Raw genomic sequence first — 20,075 nt, 5'->3', positions numbered from 1 at the left:
TTTTTTTACAATATTTGGATAATTTCTTGTCTATTTTTTAAGCATCAAACTATTTTAACACTCAGAATTTTGATTATATATTAGACTGTTGGCAACTCTTTCTGGGCACTTAAATTATATTGTTGGTGTCAGGGAGCTATATATTTAAGGTGTAATCTATTCCATATTTTTTCTTTCTGTAGCTATAGTACAAACCCTTAAAAATTATGAGTGCTCATTAGTATTCATGACATCTCGCTCTCCATGCACAAATGCACATTTGCAGCCAGGTAATTTAAAATCTTTTAAAAAGCATTTCTAAAGCTGGCTATAATGTAGTCAATTTGAGCACAGGTAGTTAAACCTTGATATCTTCCTAAAAGTAATTGTTTACCTGGATTTTCACCTTATACCTCTAGCTAAGATTTCAGCAGATATCTGACCAAAGGGGACAACTGTAGTTATTTATATTCACATCTGACATCTCCACTGTTTACTATAATTATACAGCTCTTCCCATTGTTATAGGGAATACCAGTCAGTGATTCTACTGGATGTTGGTTGCCAGGGGGCACTTCCTTCTGATAATCAGATAAACTGATCCCCTCCCTGTAATCCCACCCAGGTCAAATGTCCAAAGAATGGGTGTTCTCAATTAATGTTCAGCCTATGTCACATATCAATCAAGATTTTTTCATTTTCTTTACGTTTTGTTTTTTATTAAAACTTACAAAACTCCTTCAACGCGCTGTATCAGTACAACAGAAACTGGACAGCACTACATATATCCCGGCTCTATTCGCCATATACTGGAGCGTGTTGTTCTGCCGTCCTCCAAGATAACAAGGAACAATGTAACTGATACGTTTTGGATGTCCAAAACCCAGAACAGCCAGAGAGCACAGGAAGTTATTGGCTAACAAGATGTCTGGGTAAATGAACAAGTATTTTTTACACTTCTCAAACTGATAAAACAAACATTTCAACTGTAAATTTAACATACCAGAACAAAGTGTACCAAAATAGAGCCATTGTTAGAGTTAGCATACCATTAGAAAACACAGGAGGTGTTGAATGTGTTTACAGGCACAAACAAACAAAACACACTTGTGAAGTTTAAAAATATAATTACAATAAAATCAATTGGACGGGCAGAAAACCGGATGTCCAGGGTTAAATAAATTAGACCTTATTTCATTTTATTGTCAGTTCATGCCACAATAATAACAAACTGGACATTTTAGGAAATTAAAAGTTTCTGTGCTTTACAGATACTAATGGGGGCTAGTAAAAGCATATAAAGTACTGTGAATCATAAACACATAAATTAAATTGTTTTAGCCTTTTTGACCTTTTGTGCTATCTATATGCTGCTGATCTTCTGCCACTTCTTACACTTCCTACAAATGTTTTCTGTCCTGATTGACAGGGTTGACCACACAGATGTGGAATGGGGATATGGAAAGAATGTGACATTCTTAATCATTAACTTCAACATCAACTTCATTATACAAGAAGCATCCCACAATGAGAGCTTTTATTTACAAACTAAGTCCTGCTGTCCTATTTTAAAAACATATCCAACATATATCATCTACCAACAGAGTTAAAGAGGAACTAATCTTAAAACTGGCAAACTTACCTTCAATCCTGCAGGGCAGTCCGATCCATCCGGAGGTGTCTTGCATTAGGTCCTGCGTCATCCCAACATCCGTCCCAGAGCCAGCTTTCCTGGCACTGCCATCTTCTTCTCTTCTTCCTGTTCCTCATCCTACGTCCTACCTGACCCAGGCGGAAGATCGGGTGATGTAGGATGAAAATATTATTTGCCGATCTCACTGCGCATGCGTGAGCGAAAAGGCTCTTCTCGGGCATGCGCAGAAGAAGCACCCAAGAGCCTCCTGGGATGCCTAAAGTAGGTGTCCCGGGAGGCTTTGCGCTCTCATTCATTCTCGATGGCCGTCGAGAATAAGAGGGCAGTGCCTCCCTAAAAGGGTGTTGCACTTAAAAAAAAAAACAACAGAATTGTGTCTTTACATAAAAAGGTTGTCAACGCTTTTATGTAAAGTGAAATTTCTGAGTTTAGGTACGCTTTAAGCCACACTAGTCTATCATTAAATAACCTTCTTAACGTATCCATTTCTCACTTCTTCAGTACTGTTTATGCTTTTTATTATCAATCTTCAGACCAATGTTTTAGAGCATTGATTTTAAATGTTTCACTCCAGCTAGAAAAGCTCTTCAAAGCCTGCAAATGGTATTCTTATCCACTGTGGCCATTTCTTTACATTTCCCCATCCAGAATATTACTCTTTCTGGAATTTCTTTACTAATACCAATTTACACTCTGAATCCCCTAAAATGTTTAGGCACACCATTAAAATCTACTTCTTAAAAGAAGCATACAATCCAAAATTTGGTATTTTATTTAGTTGCTGATTTTCATCTTCCTTAAATCCTTTTCATTACCTCTTGTTTCTACCTATTATCCATCAAACTCATATGAACAAGGTCATACACCTCCTAATATTTAATGTTATTGTTATGTTTTGGTTTATTGCTAATCTTTGAAACATTGTAAGTATTGTATTACCTGCATCACCCTCATAAACTATATCTATTCTGTACATCAGTGGGAGAGATGGTGGTGCATTATAGTTAAAAACACAGAGAGGAACTTATAAACCAGTGTTTCTCAACTTCTCAGCAATTCAGAGGTTTCTAGGAGCTCGTTGACCAATGTACAATGTGTTCCTCTCAGAACAGGGAATAATGGATAACAAATTATCTTTTTAGCTATCTATAATGGTGGCAGCCTTCCAATGTAAAGCTGCGTACACACTTCCAATTTTTATCGTTGGAAATGAACGACGAACGAACGACGAACGATCGATTGGTCAAAAATCGTTCGTAAAAAAAGTAACCAACGACGCCGACTAACGAGAATAGTCGCTGGAAATGAACGACCGGACCGGGGGATCGGATTGGACGACGATCGTTTACCATCTATCGTGTGTACGGTCGTTCATTGATCGTCCATGGTCTGAGCATGCGTGATGAACAAACGTTTGTTCACTTCCTGTCGTCCACGTCACTTCCTGTATCGCTCAAACGATCGCATCTATTGTGTGTACAATATCTGCGAACGATCGTGTCGTTATCTGCATGTACAGGATCGGTGCAATACGATCGTTCGCCGATATCGTGCAGGATCGTTCGTCGTTCGTTTACCAACGATAATTATTGGAAGTGTGTACGTAGCTTAAGAGACATTCTTCCCACTGACCACCATACTTATGTACTATGAGCTGTGGATATAGTAATTACAGAAGGGGTCCCCTGAAGACCTGGAAGTTATCTTAAGGATTCCCCTATGTTAGAAAAGTTGGGAAACACTTTTATAAATTATAGTAATAATCCCCACAGTGGCATAATGCCAATGAAAAAAAATACAATGATTACACTCCAAAATGTACAGAACACAGTAGCTGAAAATCCCAAAACTGCATGAATACATTTATTTAAATGTTTAGATACACCTGACATTAGGACACATATTGCAAATAGGTAATAAACAATAAAAAGCAATAGATCCAGAAAAGTTGATAAAGCTCAGTAAGAAGAATTAATTGTATTGCCTCCAGGCCTGGTGGTTCAGCTCATATTTATATGTTTTGGTCATTGAATTGCACTGTCATTACCAATTACTGTATTGTCTTAATCAATAAATGTTGCTCCACATGTTGGAAGTTATGTACACATAGCTATAAAGCAAAAATATATATATAGAGAACATAGAGTATAGTATCGGGATCATTAACATATAGTTTAGAGAAATGTATGGTTTTGGTATTTCTCCACTGGAACTGAACACTCAATACATTTCCATAAGGGACTTGAATCATCTAGCTGGGTTGTCAATGACTGCATTGCCATTATCACAGCCAGGCATGCGATTATTTGGTTAATTAGCAGAATGAGGAATTGTTCCAGATATTCCACAAAGATAACTGGTGATGACAGGGGAGAAAGAGAAAAAAACATTATAAACATGCTGCTAATGGTTGTTAGTTCGATTGGTGTTTTCCCTTACTCTTAATCACTGCAACATAAGTAGGTTGCTTCACAAGGACAAGTCTCGGCAACAGCAAATCATTATGTTCGGATATTGATTGGAAAGCAGACTGATAATATGCTTCCCTTTAATTTTCCGGAGTGTTAGGAAGCCTCAAAAATCAGGTATAAGATGACAATACATTTACATCTGGAAGATAGTAAAAGAAAAAGGGATGGGATGAGAAGAGAAGAGGAATGGCAGAATGGTATCCTGGCCTAAGGCATTTTCTCATCCTTCTGGTATTGCAACAACAAACAAGCTATACAGTCAACAATGTAAGGCACTTTGCCAGTATAAATTAGTTTGCTGGTATTTTGTTGCAAGTCTGAAAACATAGCACTTCCCTGCAGGTGATTATATGTTTGGTGCTATTGCCAGTACTTTCCTTACCACCTCCAGTAGTTTCACATGGTGATGATGATACTTTTAAAATGAAAAGGTCTCCCTAAAAAATTATAGCAATGACGCAGACTTTAAAGTTTGAAGTTTGTTTTCTTTGTAAGACAGCAACCAGCATACTATGTGTACCAGCTCTGACACAAGAAAACACAGTATTCATAAGCTCACAAAAACTGTATTTCATGTATAATGTAAAAGAACAATGAAAAAGTAGAAACTAATGAGAAGTAGATGTCTGTGATCACCCTTTTTATAACCAAAATTCAAAGCAATCTCACTGGCTCAGAGTGCGTATTTTTCCCTCCTACAGTTTAAATCCTGCTGTGCATAGAATTCTAGAAGGCTAATATCAAGGAAGCGTCAAGCCCTTTTTTTAGTCTACTTTTTTTTTTTTTAGCATAACTGGATTCAATTGTGTTCCTTTTGTATCCGCCTACAGTCTAGCTCGAAGTAATTATTTAGTCTAATAAATGTGTCATTACAGTAATTACAAAAATAAGCGATGCCGTCTTATGTTTAATGTTCTTAAACCAATGGTATTAATTTACTTATAAAAACAATAATCATTGTATTTATAGTATATTTTTGCAGCTTTAACACATTTATGGTACACTAATTATGACATATTTTTTCCATTGGTATATAAAAGCTAGCAAATTTGCTATTGCACTTAAACATGTACCTATGCAGACGTTAGGAAATATAAATTTAAATGTTTGGTACCACAAATTGCTTACTTGCCATTAATAACAGGCTTTGTGTCATAGGAAAGAATTTAACTATGAGATATTTAACTTTATTTAACTAAATGATAGGCAAAATCTATATAACAAAAAGTCTCCCTTTGCAATAAGAAGATCTCCTAACTGCTTGTAGAAGTCAATATGACCACCTGGAACAGTGGTCACCAACCTTTCCTACCTCAGGGACAACTAAATCCACAGAATCCGAACCGCACATGCACGTGGAGCCATCTATCACTCATAGGACTAACCCTACGATGGGAGAGTGGGCGGGTTGTGTCCACACGGGGGACATGCTCTGCGGCTTTGGAGGTCTGCGGCACTGGCCAGTGCCGACGACCTTCAAAATGTTCTCGAAGACCACCAGTTGGCGCCTGCTGCCCTAGAACATTGCAAATGGCACAGTAGAGTTGTTTAAAATTGGGAGTATCACCTAATTTTATCGAGTCATTTATGCCCAAAAGCAACCACAGGCACCCAAGATAGTTTACTACTGATAATGTAAGGCCTTCCAAATTAAGAGTCAGTGTAGAAAATTGGATGTGGATATGATTTGCTAAATACATTTTACTAGCAGTGTAATCATTTGGGAAAAAGATAGAAACAGGGGACTAACAAATTATCTGAGGCAGGTAACATAGAAGTCCTTAATGTTATTAAAATGTGTTTTTTTTTTTTCACTTTACTGTAACATTTGACAATAAATGTTTTAGATGATTCCATAACTCCTCCTTTAGTCAATCACATGTAAACATGTGTAAAAGAGTTTTTTAATACCTGTGGACATTCTTGGATTAGTGTTCTCCTGCTGATTGGGGAAGTGGTGACACAAGGGATAAAGGGGTAATGTGGAAATGACAATTTAGGGCCCCATGGGGAGAGGAGGGGAATAGAAGAGTTCTGGACCTGATCATGGAGATGAAGGCCAATGGTGATGTGCACAGGCCCTGATTTTAGTAATTCTAGTAATGAGATTCGATTGAGTTATGATTGCATTGTGGGAAGAAAACACAGAGACACCCTGATACATTTTGGACTGGTGAGATGGTAGGAGAGAAGGTAGAGAAACCTGTTGAGGGGTATTGTGGTAACATAGAATATAACCACTCTTGGAGTAGGACCTGTTAGTGCGACGAGAACAACAGAATCTGTTAAGATTTCAGGGGTTTTGATATGGAGTGGTAGGAGAAAACCTGTAATACACTTATTAATAATTTACTGATAATTGCATTAATGAATCAAAGTGACCCACTCTTTAAAATAATAAAAACACATTTTAAAAAGGCCAGCATCAACTGATTGCCACTTTCTGTAAATGGTTTTACTTTGGCAAGAATTCTCAATAACAGGGCTGTCCACCTCTAGTCCTCGAGGGTCAGGATCAGTACACATTTATATGAATTCTCTAACAGAAAACAGTAAATTCAGTAAGGTGTGGTATAAAAAGAGTGTGAAAATAACTGTTTATATGAAATTCCTGGAATGTATGTGGCCCTCAAGGACTGGAGTTGGACATCCCCGCTCTAATAAAAGCTTATATCCAACACATTTTCACACTTGTAGACATCCTCATTGATTGTCAATGATTGTCAGATTCCCCAGTCTGTAGAGATTCACTAAACAAGGATTTGTTTAGATATAATTATCCTACCAGGTGCAGCTAGGTATTTTATCACCACCCCTCACACTGTCCAGATAACATCAGGAAGCTTTGAGAACATTACCCTGAGAGGATTCATTCCCAGAAATAGCGGTTTTACTATTTAAGATATTGCATTCTTACAATAGTCTTTGTGGCTTGAAACTCTGTATCCTGTTTCATGTACTATTCCATACTTAAATGTTCTACTGCCCACTTGACCGTGACATTTTCTGTGACATCCATATCAATGTGCTTGCTTCCACTTTGACTCACACTAAATATGACATGCAGTATCTCTGGTATCTAGACTCTTGATTCATGGACTTGGTAAAATGCCTTGGCCTAGTTAATTAGTACAAAAATATTTCTCAATCATCTGGTTCCTTGGTGGTCAAGTAGCAGCTAGTTTCCGCAATGTCAGCACTGTTTGTGCTCATCAATGCTTTACTTACAATAAGTGGTAGCTGTAAATTTAATAAGAAAACAAAACATGAAAGGTTAAACCATGGCATTACCTTTAATGCAATCAACAGCATTCCTGCTATATTTTCACCATGCAAGTAAGGATTTTTGTAAGAGGTACAATTATAGTAATATATAGTAATCTTGTAATTTGATGCTAAAATATAGATAGATTTAAAGCTATAAATCACTTTAGGTCTACTACCCTGTTTCTCGAAAATAAGACCTACCCCGAAAAAAAAAACCCTAGCATGCTAATCATGCAAGGGGGAAATATAAGGCCTACCCCGAAAGTAAGCCTTATCTTAGGAGAGTCTGGTCAAGTAGTACGCGGAGGAATACCAAGAGGACGAAGAGAGCAGGAGATTTTAAAAGCACTGGAGCAAGGGGTCAAGGGTGGTTATTAACCTACTCTGGTGTGACACTACAACTTTAATAGGAGGTTAGTGGACTTTTTTTTCAAACGGTTGTGCTAGTATTTCATTTATTAGCAGCAATGCTTATTTATTGATTGATTTTTTTTTTTTTGCTTTTACTTTTTTTTATATTGTTACTGTTCTGTGTCTGCATGTTACTCTATGAGTCATATGTTAATTGGCAGCACATTTTCTTGTTATGTTGCACTTGTTTGCTTATGAAGCTGTGTTTTTTTTCTTTAATCATTTTTGTCCATTCTTATTCATGACTTCTTGTATATAACAGAAAAAATATCTGATTTTTACAGGTCACAGGTAACACAGAGGTATCATTCTATAGACTTTTTGTACATGAGAAAAAAAAGGCGTCCCCTGAAAATAAGCCCTAATGGAGTTTTTGGAGGTAAAATAATTATAGGACCCTGTCTTATAAAACATGCAAAGGATGGTAATACCTTAAAACTAGAGATGGCATTGAGATTTACACAATAAATATACTTTATACGGTAATAATTAATCTACAGAAACTTTTCTTTCCTCTTCTGCAAATCTACTGTTATTTTATTTTTTTTTACAAAAATGGCAAAGTAACCATGTATATCTATGTTTACCAGCGGGTAAGTTCACCTACAACATTATCCATTTTGGATGGAAGCCATCAATCTGAATCTCCTTCTTTCTTCTGTCATCTCTTTGGGGACATATGGTGAGATTTCCATGTCTGAGTTCTGGATTCTCCACTGCAGCCATTACAAAGCCAAATGAGGCATCTCAGTCTAACTGCTGCATTCTCTATAATGTAAAACAAATGAATAAATGAAGAATCAAGTAGTGAGTGTGAGATTACCTCATAATGAGGTGGGGGGAGCTGGGAATTCAGATGCGGAATTCTCACTGCCTGAGTTCCCAGGAGATATAAGTAGCCAGTGGGTGATTTAATGGGTGATTACTCTTTAACTTGCATGTTAATACAATGATGTGGACTAATCCTAACTGAGCTAAGCAAGGATCATAACATAACATGAACGCACGTGTTTATACACTTTCTTTAAATACTAATCTAATATGAATACACACCTTAAACAATAGATCAGGTGGAATTCTGAATTAAATCTATGTAGACACATCAGGATTTACATTTTAATTTATTATTAAGCATTTTACCATGGTTATGCATCTGTATGAATAGACAGGCTCTGTCCTGTAGTTAGGGAAGTGGAATCACAGAAAACCATATGAAAATCTGTTCAGCTTTTTACATTGGAAAATAATATTTTTGAAGCTATCAAATATACAAAGATTTGTACTACTGAGAATATAGTTGTTGTCCTGTACGGTAATACAGAAATAATTTTCAAGCTTGGCTATAGACAAATTCACTAATTTGATAAGGTAACTTATTTTTTGGGAGTCAGTGAATGTCCAGATTAATATTACTATGCAAGGATATATTCACCCAGGACATAGCCATATTGAATAATTCTCTGTAACATCTAGGCAGAGAACGGCTTCCATGTACATCTCTGCAAAAGTGTCAGAGATTTAAGGGTGCTAAAGCTGCTGATATACCACTGCTGATTGACACTGGCAGCATAAATTTAAACACCAAAAGTGATTTCTGCAATGTCTTAGCCAGCCGTACAACACAGATCTCGCCTCACATGTGACAAGTAAAAGGCCTGCAACAAAGTGACTGTTGTGATTCCAGTTTCTCTATTACAAATAATAAGGGTAAGCAGTAACAAAGAACTAACTGTAATGGTGTAAACTTCCTGGTAGCTTAAAAGTTTTGTGTATACACAAGAATAAATTGGATATGGTTTTATATTTATATTTCTAGTCTACCAGTGACTTGTTATTCTTCGGTATAACCTAAAAAATAGAAATATTACACCTTTGTACTAATGCAATGATGCACATCTTACTGGTCCTATTGTTGTATATTTTGCAATGCCATTATATATTATTATCATTATGGGCATTATTTAAAAAGAATGTGCCCTAAAATGTCTTATCTACCACTGATATAACTTATTGTGTAGTTTTTACCAGTCCTATTCAATTTTCATCCCATCTTTACACCTATTTTATTAATATACATGGAAGAGTGTATAATGCATATGTTAGTAAAAAAATATTGTACAGAAAATAAAGATTTTGGTAATAGGTATTTTTAATACATTTGCAATATGGAGAAGTTATGCTAACAATAAAAACCATAATATCAGATCCAGCAAAGAATCTTTATTTGTTGAGACTCTATAGGGGCCTTTTGTGTCTTTTTTTACTGTAGTATAATGTATGCATCTCACTGCATTAAATGTATTTCAAGCAGAAATCCCATTCATTCCTTTGTGCGTACTTCACATGCCTTTGCTGCAGCTTTGTGCCTTTTTATAACATAGGGCACGCTGCATTTCTGTGCAATGATGTATGTTTAACAGGCCCATTTCAATGAAAGGTAAATAAGAAAAAATGCAAATATAGTGCAGTTAGTTTTGTACATTTATTACACATCCATATCATGGAATCACTATATATTATATGTAGCTACATCACTTTGCATAACAAATTACAAAATGGGGAAAATAACTTGCTGTACCTTATATAACTTATCTTGGGGACTATTCATTAATCTACAAAACATGACTGTGCATGGTGCGCATTGCATAAGAAGTCCGTAGGGCTTTACTGACTGATTTGCAATGTTATGTGTTCTAGATAAATCAACTAATTACACAATAGTACAAATATTAATATGGGTGGATATATTAATACTGTCCCATATATATTATATTTGTACTACCATAGACTGTATAGTATGACCCCTGTACAAAATTCTGATTATTTACATGAACCCATATTGTTACACAAACGATGAACATAAATTAAGCAAAACTGTCATGTGTATGGGAAATGAAAACGTAGAAATGTATCAATACAATAATAGTGGTAAGCAGTAACTGAGGAATACATTACCTGCAGTGATCATTTAGACATTGGCTTAGAATAAACGTGTTAATTTTTTTATTGTGTTAATATTTTTTTTAATTAACCTAATTAGATATTTGAAGTAAGCATGGGGCAGCATTTAAAGTACTTTATTAAACCATCCCCTTAAAGTGATTCTGTTATATAAAAAAATCAACAAAGTCATGATGGTGAATAGTATAAGGGAATTTTTCTAAGTTTGCAAGCAAACTTAATTTTTAGAAACCAATAATAAAATACTTGACTGATAAGATCTCTAAAATTAGGAGAAAATCTATTCTTGTGGTTCTAGAGCAATCATTGCACTGTTCATCAGTGCAAAAAAAAAATGTGGAGAGTTCATGAAATAAGCAGAATCCTTTATTTGAGAAGGACTTCTTTATATCAGACCTAGTGAATTAATGCAAGCATAATACCCACACAATTAAAGCCCCCCATAAGCTTGTAAATAATTTAGGCTTCCATCCACATTGGCCCTTGTGTGTGTGAATGTGTTAGGGACATTATATTATGACTGCTTCCTAGGAGAGAGACTGGTGTAAATGAATATTGGAACCTTGTAAATTACTATGTAATAAGCACTATATATATAAACATAATACATTCTATAAAAGTTTGCCAAAGTTTCACCTTTATTTACTTAGACACATGTGTCTAAATGCAGCAATTACTTTTAAATTAAGGCTAACTGCCTTTGCTGAGTAACCAGCAGTGCCAATTTAAGGGCTTTGGTTTCTCTATTATTTAAAATGTGCCTAGAACTCTATTAGAGATCAATCACTAATACAGCTCTGACTCTGCTGCAGCAACATGGCTTCAACCAAAATTATATTCTTTCATTACATACAGTAGTAACATTTGGCAGACTTAATGAAAACATGTTACTTTATCTAATTAATGAAATATCCTACTTGGTGACAGAATTTTTTTAATGTTAATTAGTTCAATTAGAATACAGAGAAGATCAGGAATTGTTTTATTTTCAAAAATGCACACTATAAATCATTTCTTTTATTATTTCTTATGTTCTGCAAACTATATGTATATTGTGCTGTATGACCACCCTTTGCTGGTTACACTTTGTAAGCCTACATGTTACTATAAAATAATGTATTGCTCCATTGCATCTATTAAAGAAAAAAAACTATTATAATGAATGTGGGAATTACTTAATATTCACTTTATATAAGGTAATGGCTGCACCCACTTGGCAATGCACAGTGTGTGTATATCACCCTGTCTCTTGCTGCATGTACATGTATGGAACAATTAGAATGAGCACAGAACTGGATTGCTGATTGTACACTGATATACATAAAGGGTGGATAAATGCCTTCACTTCTCCCATCAATAATATTCAGTACTAGGAATTATGAGTCTCTTCCACTGCTTTATCCAGCCCTGCATTAGTTAGCCTAACTTTCTATAGTAATACTCTATCCCTATTTTTCATCTATGACTTATACACCCTGTTTCATTTTTTGCCCTGCACACCACAGCACACGTTTCTCTAATTATAGGTCTCTTTGAAAATATTTTAGACATACTCCCTGCATGTTTCTTTTTACTCTTGTGCTTGAGACATCTATTTTCTGCCCTTTCCCTTGCTTCTCTAGATCTTTCTGTATTTCCTGACCATTTCTTTCCCATTAATAAGCCATTACTCACTCCCATAGTGACCTGAACTCAGTATAGCTCATAAATCCCCCTCTACCACCACCCCCTACACCAAAAAAAAAAATGTCCAACCTACTACTTCTTTACCTATTATACACCCTTAGCCTCTGGCTTGTTTATTTCCACTCAGTCTGTCGTCTGCTGATGGCATCTCACCTGTACAATCCATCTTGTCCTGTCTTCCTAATATTTGAGCTGTGTCCTCTGAAATAAAGTTGAGCTCTTGTGCATACATAGCCCCTCCACCTTCCCATTGTAGCCAGCATCCTCTGCCCTAGCCCATGTAAACACATGTATTGCACTCACTGCAGGCTGATCTCTATTGATTCTGTTTGTTCATTAAGATCTATCTTCATGACACCAGACAACAAGCCCAGATAATAAACTCATCACCCTGCTTTATGAACTGTGCATCCACATTTACATGGGATAAGGAAAGCTCAATTTAAACAGTGATTTGGCAGGAATTTTTTTACAAGCATCCACACTCATTATATAAATATATTTATATTATATATATATATATATATACTTTTTTATTATTTTATTTTTTGCTTGTGTTTTATTTGCATTTTTTTACATTCTTTTAATGATAAACCACATTCTCCCATTAATTCGAATAAAAGTTTTTAGGAATTGTTCCCCTGATTATGTATGATTTTCTGCTTTCTATTGTTGTATGTAGTATTTTATTTGTACACATGCCTTCCCTGTAAGAAAGAAATGATATGAATTTACATAGGACTGACTTGATTATCTTAGATCTTGCAGACTGGTTTAAATCGACATGACAAGTGAAATGTTTAGAATGTATATGCAAGTATTTCCTAAAGGTCCGTCAGTATTCGGAGAAACAGTCAATCAAGTTCACTGGGATGGCAGAACTTTAGGAAATCAGCCCCATATATTTGTCATTTGGAATACTAAAAGTAAAATAGGGAGGGGTAGGTGGTAAATGTGAATAAATAGATGATATGGGTGAGATTCATATAAGACTGATTATCCAGGATGTTCCAGATATGGGGATGACAATATAGATATTTCGGAGGATCACATAAGTACCAAGAGCTAAGGATCTTTCTTTGCAGAATGATTACATTATGCAATTAATTTTGTGCAATTCATCTCCCTCTCCATATATCACCATGTGCTGGAATATTGTATTAGTCAGGCTATAAATCCCTGGCACAGCCACCGTTATTATGAGATAGATTAGTATATAGGGTTTAATAGTAGGATAGCCTTAATACGATTAGAGATGTCTCTTTCAGATTTCCACATATTGATTCAGGGAATTTTAATTCTGAAACTTGTTATATAATAATCTGTATCTTTTACAAGATGAAACATTATCTTAAACCTAAGCTGCAGTGAAGGTCGAGAATTATCTCCAAAGCTAGTTTTATTTTATTTTTACTCGATCCGGGCAGAGCTTTTATTTTATGAATATATTTAAGGAGTAAAAAAATATATAAAAATATAGTAGTAAATAAAATAAAGTAGTACCTATGTGCAAGTGGTAATAATAAAAAAAAAAGTCCTTTTTCATTTATTGAGTTCAGCTTTTAGGAGCAGGTAGGATCATGAGGCTCATTGAGAAGGAGAAAAGTGATCATAAATTTTCTAATTACAGTTTAACACTGAGACAAAAAGGTGTTAATGGGTTTAATCCCAATGCCTCCCGGTGTCTCCCTCCTCACACTACAAATGTACACACCGCCCAGAGGGCTGCCCTGTCTTCCCTTTGTTAAGATTTCAATTTGCCTTGCTTTTTCCCCTCTTTGATGTAAAAATTGTGACCTCCAAGCCTTTGAAGTGCTGTATTAGGAGAAAATGAACCCCCTATTTTGCCTACTGATAGCTTACACTAATTCGAGATCCCTTTTTTAAGAGATTTAAGGTGTGAGACGTGGTGCAGAGAAAATCCCACACAATCCCAATTCTCTTCCCTTTGCTGGCACTAATCTGTATTTGCATACAGCCATCCATGTCATTTGTATGCACCCAGATAGTCAACTTCAATCTTCAATCCTGGAAGGGCTTATCTGCCTAATGACCATTCAATGTACTTCAATGTGCTCATTACAACTCATTCATTTGCAGGTATGCTGACTTGGGTGCAACTTTTTTAGTCTATCAGTCTATAAAATAATTTTTTGGGGGATGTAGCATGTATCTTGCGGGTACTTTTTATTTTGTAATATATTAGAGTATCGCTATGGTATTCCATTATTTTTCTTACTATTGCACTTTTTTGCGGTTATGTATTCTTTATTATTATGTGGTTGTTGTATTTATACTATGATTATCATATATTTGTTTTATTATTACTATTATATACTTTTTTATATTTTTGCTATAATTTAGAATGATCGACCCTTGCACAGGCAGTGAAGGGGTTAAGCTGAGATCAGGTTTAGGAAGGGGTGGTGGATGAAAGAGAAAGCACAGCTACACTGGAAGATGGGGCGGAGCCAGCGCTGGGCTTGAAATGTCAATCACAGGGTGAGTGCCAATGATCTGAAGCAATCTGTTTAGAAGCTGACCTGGGTCCACTCAGATCAATAGCACCAGAGGGAGAGGACACTGCCACCAGGAGCCTTCCAAGCCTTGGAGCCGGGTCCCTTCCTGCTTGATGTATAGGAGGCTGAAGTCCTAGAAGGGGGTCCACGTTGTTCCTGTAACCCCTTTCTTGCTGCTGTGCCCTGCTGCTGCACCATGTCCTTCCCACAGCTGGGCTACCAGTACATCAGACCTCTGTACCCCTCTGACCGGCAAGGGGCCCCCAGGAGCGGAGCTGAACTTTCCCCGGCTGGGACTCTTTCTAATGTTCTGTCTTCTATGTATGGCGCTCCCTATGCAGCAGCGGCTGCGGCTCAGGCTTATGGAGCTTTCTTGCCCTACACCACGGAGCTCCCAATCTTCCCCCAGCTGGTAAGAAGCCCCCCGATCTCCCCTTCCCTCCCCTGCATGGCAAATCATTCCCTAATTACCTCAAAGCTCCAAGAGTGGGAGAATGGAGAAGTTTGTGTGCAGCCTCCAAGTACTGCTAAACCCCTTCTCGTCCTTGTTAGAGGTGTCTGGGGGGTTCTCAGTGATTAGGAGTGCTACAATCACTGAATGATTTTATTTCTGCATTCATTACATTCATTGGGGATCGCAGGAAAATTCAGAATATATATATTTATTATTATTATTATTATTATTATAATTATTATATGTATATTACATGAATGGGGTATTTATCCTTTTATAGGAATACATATTTATTCCCCAGGATTCTTGTTTGCTCTGATCACAGGGGTTAAACAAAAAGTTTATTTTCATTGTAAAATTAGCTTGTGCTTGGCTGACAGATCAGATACCGAACGTGTGAAAGGAAACAGATGAAGGTATCAAAAAGGAAAAAAAACAAAAGCAGAAGTTATGGAATCTTACTTATTTCCTCTATGCTTGGCAAAGTGAAAGTTTGAGAGTCCTTATTATTATTGTGCGGAGGATGATGATAAATAAGAATTATGCTCAGAATGATCTTGAATGTTTTTTGTTGTTTTTTTTCCTATGAATGTATTAAATAAGCTTTTTTTTTAATTTAGGGATCGCAATATGAGATGAAGGACAGCCCAGGGGTACAACATTCAGCCTTTTCACACCATCATCCAGCCTTTTACACCTATGGACAGTATCAGTTTGGAGACCCTTCCAGGCCCAAGAATGCCACAAGAGAGAGCACCAGTACCCTGAAGGCCTGGCTCAATGAACACAGGAAGAACCCCTATCCCACCAAGGGGGAAAAGATTATGTTGGCCATCATCACCAAGATGACCCTCACCCAAGTGTCCACCTGGTTTGCCAATGCCAGGAGGAGGCTTAAAAAGGAGAATAAAATGACCTGGGCCCCCAGGAGCAGGACTGATGAGGAGGGGAACTCCTATGGAAGTGACCATGAAGAAGACAAGCGTGAGGATGAAGAAGAGATCGATTTGGAAAATATTGACACCGAGGATGTGGAAAGTAAGGAAGATTTGGATGATCAGGACACTGACATCCATTCAGACTCTAAAACAGACGCTAGGAGTGATTCTGAGGGCTCTGATGGCTATGAGGACTTGAATGTCTCAGAGGAAAGGTTCCTCAAATCTATGGTTGGAGACAGTAGGGTACAGGACAAATGTGAACTATCTGAGGATGCCAAACCCCATCAGCCCCAATGTGATCAGCTCAAATTGGACAGTATATCCCCCAATCCCTCCCAGGAAAATAACCTTCCAGCTGCCCAGAAGCCCAAAATTTGGTCCCTGGCAGAAACAGCCACAGCTCCGGATAACCCACGCAAGTCACCCCAGGGCAGCAGTGGCCCAGCAAATAATCAGAATGTGTTGGCACAACCCAGACTCCTCACCTGTCCAGGGAACAGGTTCCAGAGCTGGGCAGGGAGGACATTTTCTGCCCAGCAGTTCTCTTTACTGAACTCTGCTCACTTTCTGCAAGGACTGGGTGTCACCCACACATCAGCAAATACAGGCAATGCCAGCTTCAACACGCATGGGGAACATGCCCACAGCAGGGACCCAGTAACAGGTGATTACACATAATGCCCACCATACCCAACACCCTCACAGCCTATGTTGTCACAATTACAAACACTTGCCATGTCTATCTAACCCTGGCTGGGTATTGGAAGTGAATACAGATCGCAATAAATACAATCCGAATCAGAAAATGTATTAAGTAGTTCTCTTTGTCCTATTTATAAGTATATAGTTATCATTTTACATCAGGAGACAATCATTTTAAATATATAAAGTGCATATAAAGTGTAAAAATTCAAGGTTGTTTTTATATAAATTATCAGTATTGTTTAATCGGGAACTTTTACCTATTTGGATTAATATTAGTATTTCCACTTCTCTATTCCCGACAATGTCTGCTTATTTGTCTCATCATAAGAATTATTTTCATGATTGGAGCGATGCTCACTTGTACTGGTTGTTAATCTTAGCAAACTTTGACTTAAAACTATTAAAGTCTTTCACAGTTTTGCTTTGGATACAAAGTTATTAAATTGTATTCTGCAGTATAAGCAGAACCTATTTTATACCTTGTTACAATTTTATTTTCATTTCCTGCAGACCGATCCAGCTCGCTGGAGGTAGAAAAAAAAATCCTAAACACAGCTTTTCAACCAGTTCAAAGAAGGTAAGAGATAAATCTATATTTTAGGATGTTTTTGTGCTTATTTACCTATCCAGCAGCTAAATGTAAAATGCAGCATTTTCAGTTATTTTAATTGTATTTGTTTTGTGGCTCTTTTTTTTTTATACAGCAAACCATTATTGCTCTTAATGGGCCTATGAATCATGAGCGCTTCACAATTATATTTAATTTTATGTCTGTCATTACGACCACATAATTGTATACCAGAGCTGCTGAGAACACTTCTTAGAATTGGCAGAAGTTACTCTGTTTAAACGAGATTTTTTTTAAGAAAACGAATTTTCATGAGGCTTGTAAACTATGTCAGTGCAAGCTAATTATTAAGGTTGTTGAAGCGAGTAAAAAACAAACATAAATCTATCTAAGTTTAAAATAATCAGTGTTTCAGTCTTTGAATTTTCAGTGATAAACTCTTTACAGTTTACTAAAACAAAAAATAAATACATAATAAATGAAAAACTAAATATAAATAAATACATATAAACACATATATATATATATATATATATATATATATAGTAAGAAATAATTATTGGACAAGTAAAGTTTTACCCTTGTACTAATATATTGAATATTTTATTTTCAGGTCACAAAACCAACTCGACGCTGCTATGATTCTCTCTGCACTGTCCTCCTCTTAACATTCATTTTTTTAATTTGTATTAATTTTTATTTTAATTTTATTTTGTTTTTTTACATGTTGTAATGACTGTAAAATACCTTCTCGGAGTAGTTACATATTGTAAGCATGTCTGTGTAAAGAGGAAAAAAAACTTTCTATACGCTCATCCATTAGTTGAGTTTGTATGGTTTGTCTTGTGATTTTTAAGCGTCATATTTTTTTTTTCCTTTGTATATATAGTAAAATGTACATATGTCTTAAAAAAATCAAATTGTACAAGAAAGTATATATTTTTGGTTAATAAATGAACTGTTGAGAATTTAACTAAATCCTTTTCTAGTCGCAATTTTTTTGCATTGAACTAAATAGTGAAGTTATTTTGGGTAGTTTTTGCGTCAAGGATTGGTTGGGGGAATCACTTAAACTTGTTGTCTTCTAAATGGTGTTACAAAAAAACTTGAGAAGCTGCAAGTGAAGTCAGCGAATAATTCAATGACAATGCAGCAGGACAGTGTGTAGCTTTTTAACAAGGGAAACAAAAACGAATTTTTTTTTCTTTTTAAACGATCGTACTCATCATCAGAACCACTGCACTAATTGATTGCAAATGTTATTATTGTGTTTTCTTCAAGAAAGGTCTATTTGAAGGTCTTTACTGTGAACGGATTTGTTCAAGATGCCACTGATAACATAATGGGGTTAGACAGCATTGAGTGCAGTGAAATGTGGATACAGAGCGCCCTCTATGGGCAACTCGGCTCTCTCTCCATAGCACCATAATGCCTCTGAGCTCCCAAGAATAAAGACAGAAAATTGTATAGTTGTAGGATCAAGTAGTACTAATATTTTCTAAAGGAAACATTGTCATAAAAGATAGTGAAATAAAAAAAGGGTCAGTTTGTATCTTGTCTGCAGTTCACTAAGAAGCAATACATATATTATGATGATGTATGGCATTGCTTGCTTTGGAGCCAGGTTAGGATAGTAAATATTAAAAAAAACTTGGATTAGTAAAATAAAAATAATATAGGATACATACAAATTTTTTTGTTGTCAGTTTTTTATATGCATTGCTGTTTACTGAGGTTTATTTCAATCCTCCGCTTTGTCTTGAACCTTTTACTGCTATTACTGTCTTTGCTATTTACAAAAATACATTTCCTAAATTGATTTCAGTAACATTGCTGTGTTAATCTACAAAATAGAATTTTGCTAATCATCATATTGAAGTCTGGTTGGAATTGATTGGTGTTAAATTTCATTCTGTTCTTGATTGACAGATATATATATATATATATATATACTATATATATATATATATATAGTATATATATGTATTATATTTCAATAGACTTTTACCAAATTACTTGTTTTTTAACTTTTACAAATTGTACACCGCAGAAATAATATTTTACAATTATTACAATTACAATTATTTACCTATTTTACCAGCAGTGGATTTTTTCATGTTATAATTTTCAAATTTATGATTCTATTAAACTGTTTTTTTTTTTTAAATAACAGTCATGATATACATCTGGATTTAGGGTTTTTATTTTTAGTATATACATACAAATGTTCTCAGCTCTCCTAATAGTGTTTTAGAGAGTGCTGTCATTAACCCTATGCTAATGTAATATAATAGTTTTTTTCCCAAGGGAGAGATTATATTCTTGCAAACTCCAGGTATACACATTGGACCAGTATTATGATAGTAATATCTGTTCTGTTCTTTATTTTTCTTCTATACAATCAGAAATTGTGTGCACATTTAAAGGTGGTTTCACAGACCGTTACACTAATATGGCCT

General features: G+C 35.8%; 1 protein-coding gene and 1 long non-coding RNA gene across 4 annotated transcripts in view; both read left to right on the top strand.

Annotated features, from left to right (window-relative positions):
- Window positions 1-20,075, top strand: part of LOC140338343 (uncharacterized) — a 98,108-nt gene that overhangs the window by 75,276 nt on the left and 2,757 nt on the right. The window contains exon 3 of one of the 2 annotated variants that reach the window (XR_011922227.1): window positions 8,067-8,161. The exons of the other annotated variant lie outside the window; for it this stretch is intronic. This is a non-coding gene — a long non-coding RNA (uncharacterized lncRNA). The remainder of the gene's footprint in view (window positions 1-8,066; window positions 8,162-20,075) is intronic. 2 annotated transcript variants of the gene reach the window in all.
- Window positions 14,412-18,431, top strand: IRX3 (iroquois homeobox 3). 2 transcript variants are annotated; one of them, XM_072422949.1, is made up of 4 exons: window positions 14,412-14,529; window positions 16,023-17,007; window positions 17,559-17,625; window positions 18,230-18,431. In XM_072422949.1, the coding sequence occupies exons 1-4, from the start codon at window positions 14,425-14,427 to the stop codon at window positions 18,282-18,284; spliced, it is 1,212 nt and encodes a 403-aa protein (XP_072279050.1). In that variant the 5' UTR covers window positions 14,412-14,424; the 3' UTR covers window positions 18,285-18,431. The 2 variants fall into 2 exon arrangements, with proteins under 2 accessions (XP_072279050.1, XP_072279049.1); XM_072422948.1 differs by lacking the exon at window positions 14,412-14,529 and adding an exon at window positions 14,945-15,360.

This window comes from Pyxicephalus adspersus, chromosome 9 (genome assembly GCF_032062135.1).
Source record: "Pyxicephalus adspersus chromosome 9, UCB_Pads_2.0, whole genome shotgun sequence".
Lineage (NCBI taxonomy): Eukaryota > Metazoa > Chordata > Amphibia > Anura > Pyxicephalidae > Pyxicephalus > Pyxicephalus adspersus.
This window is presented reverse-complemented; position numbering and strand designations above follow the sequence as displayed.

Excerpts from the sequence above, each read along its gene's own strand:
- IRX3 (XM_072422948.1), top strand. The coding sequence starts at position 15,145 with ATGTCCTTCCCACAGCTGGGCTACCAGTACATCAGACCTCTGTACCCC. Across the intron at positions 17,008-17,558 it reads CAGCAGGGACCCAGTAACAG|ACCGATCCAGCTCGCTGGAG; the intron begins GTGATTACACAT and ends CATTTCCTGCAG. Across the intron at positions 17,626-18,229 it reads TTTCAACCAGTTCAAAGAAG|GTCACAAAACCAACTCGACG; the intron begins GTAAGAGATAAA and ends TTTTATTTTCAG.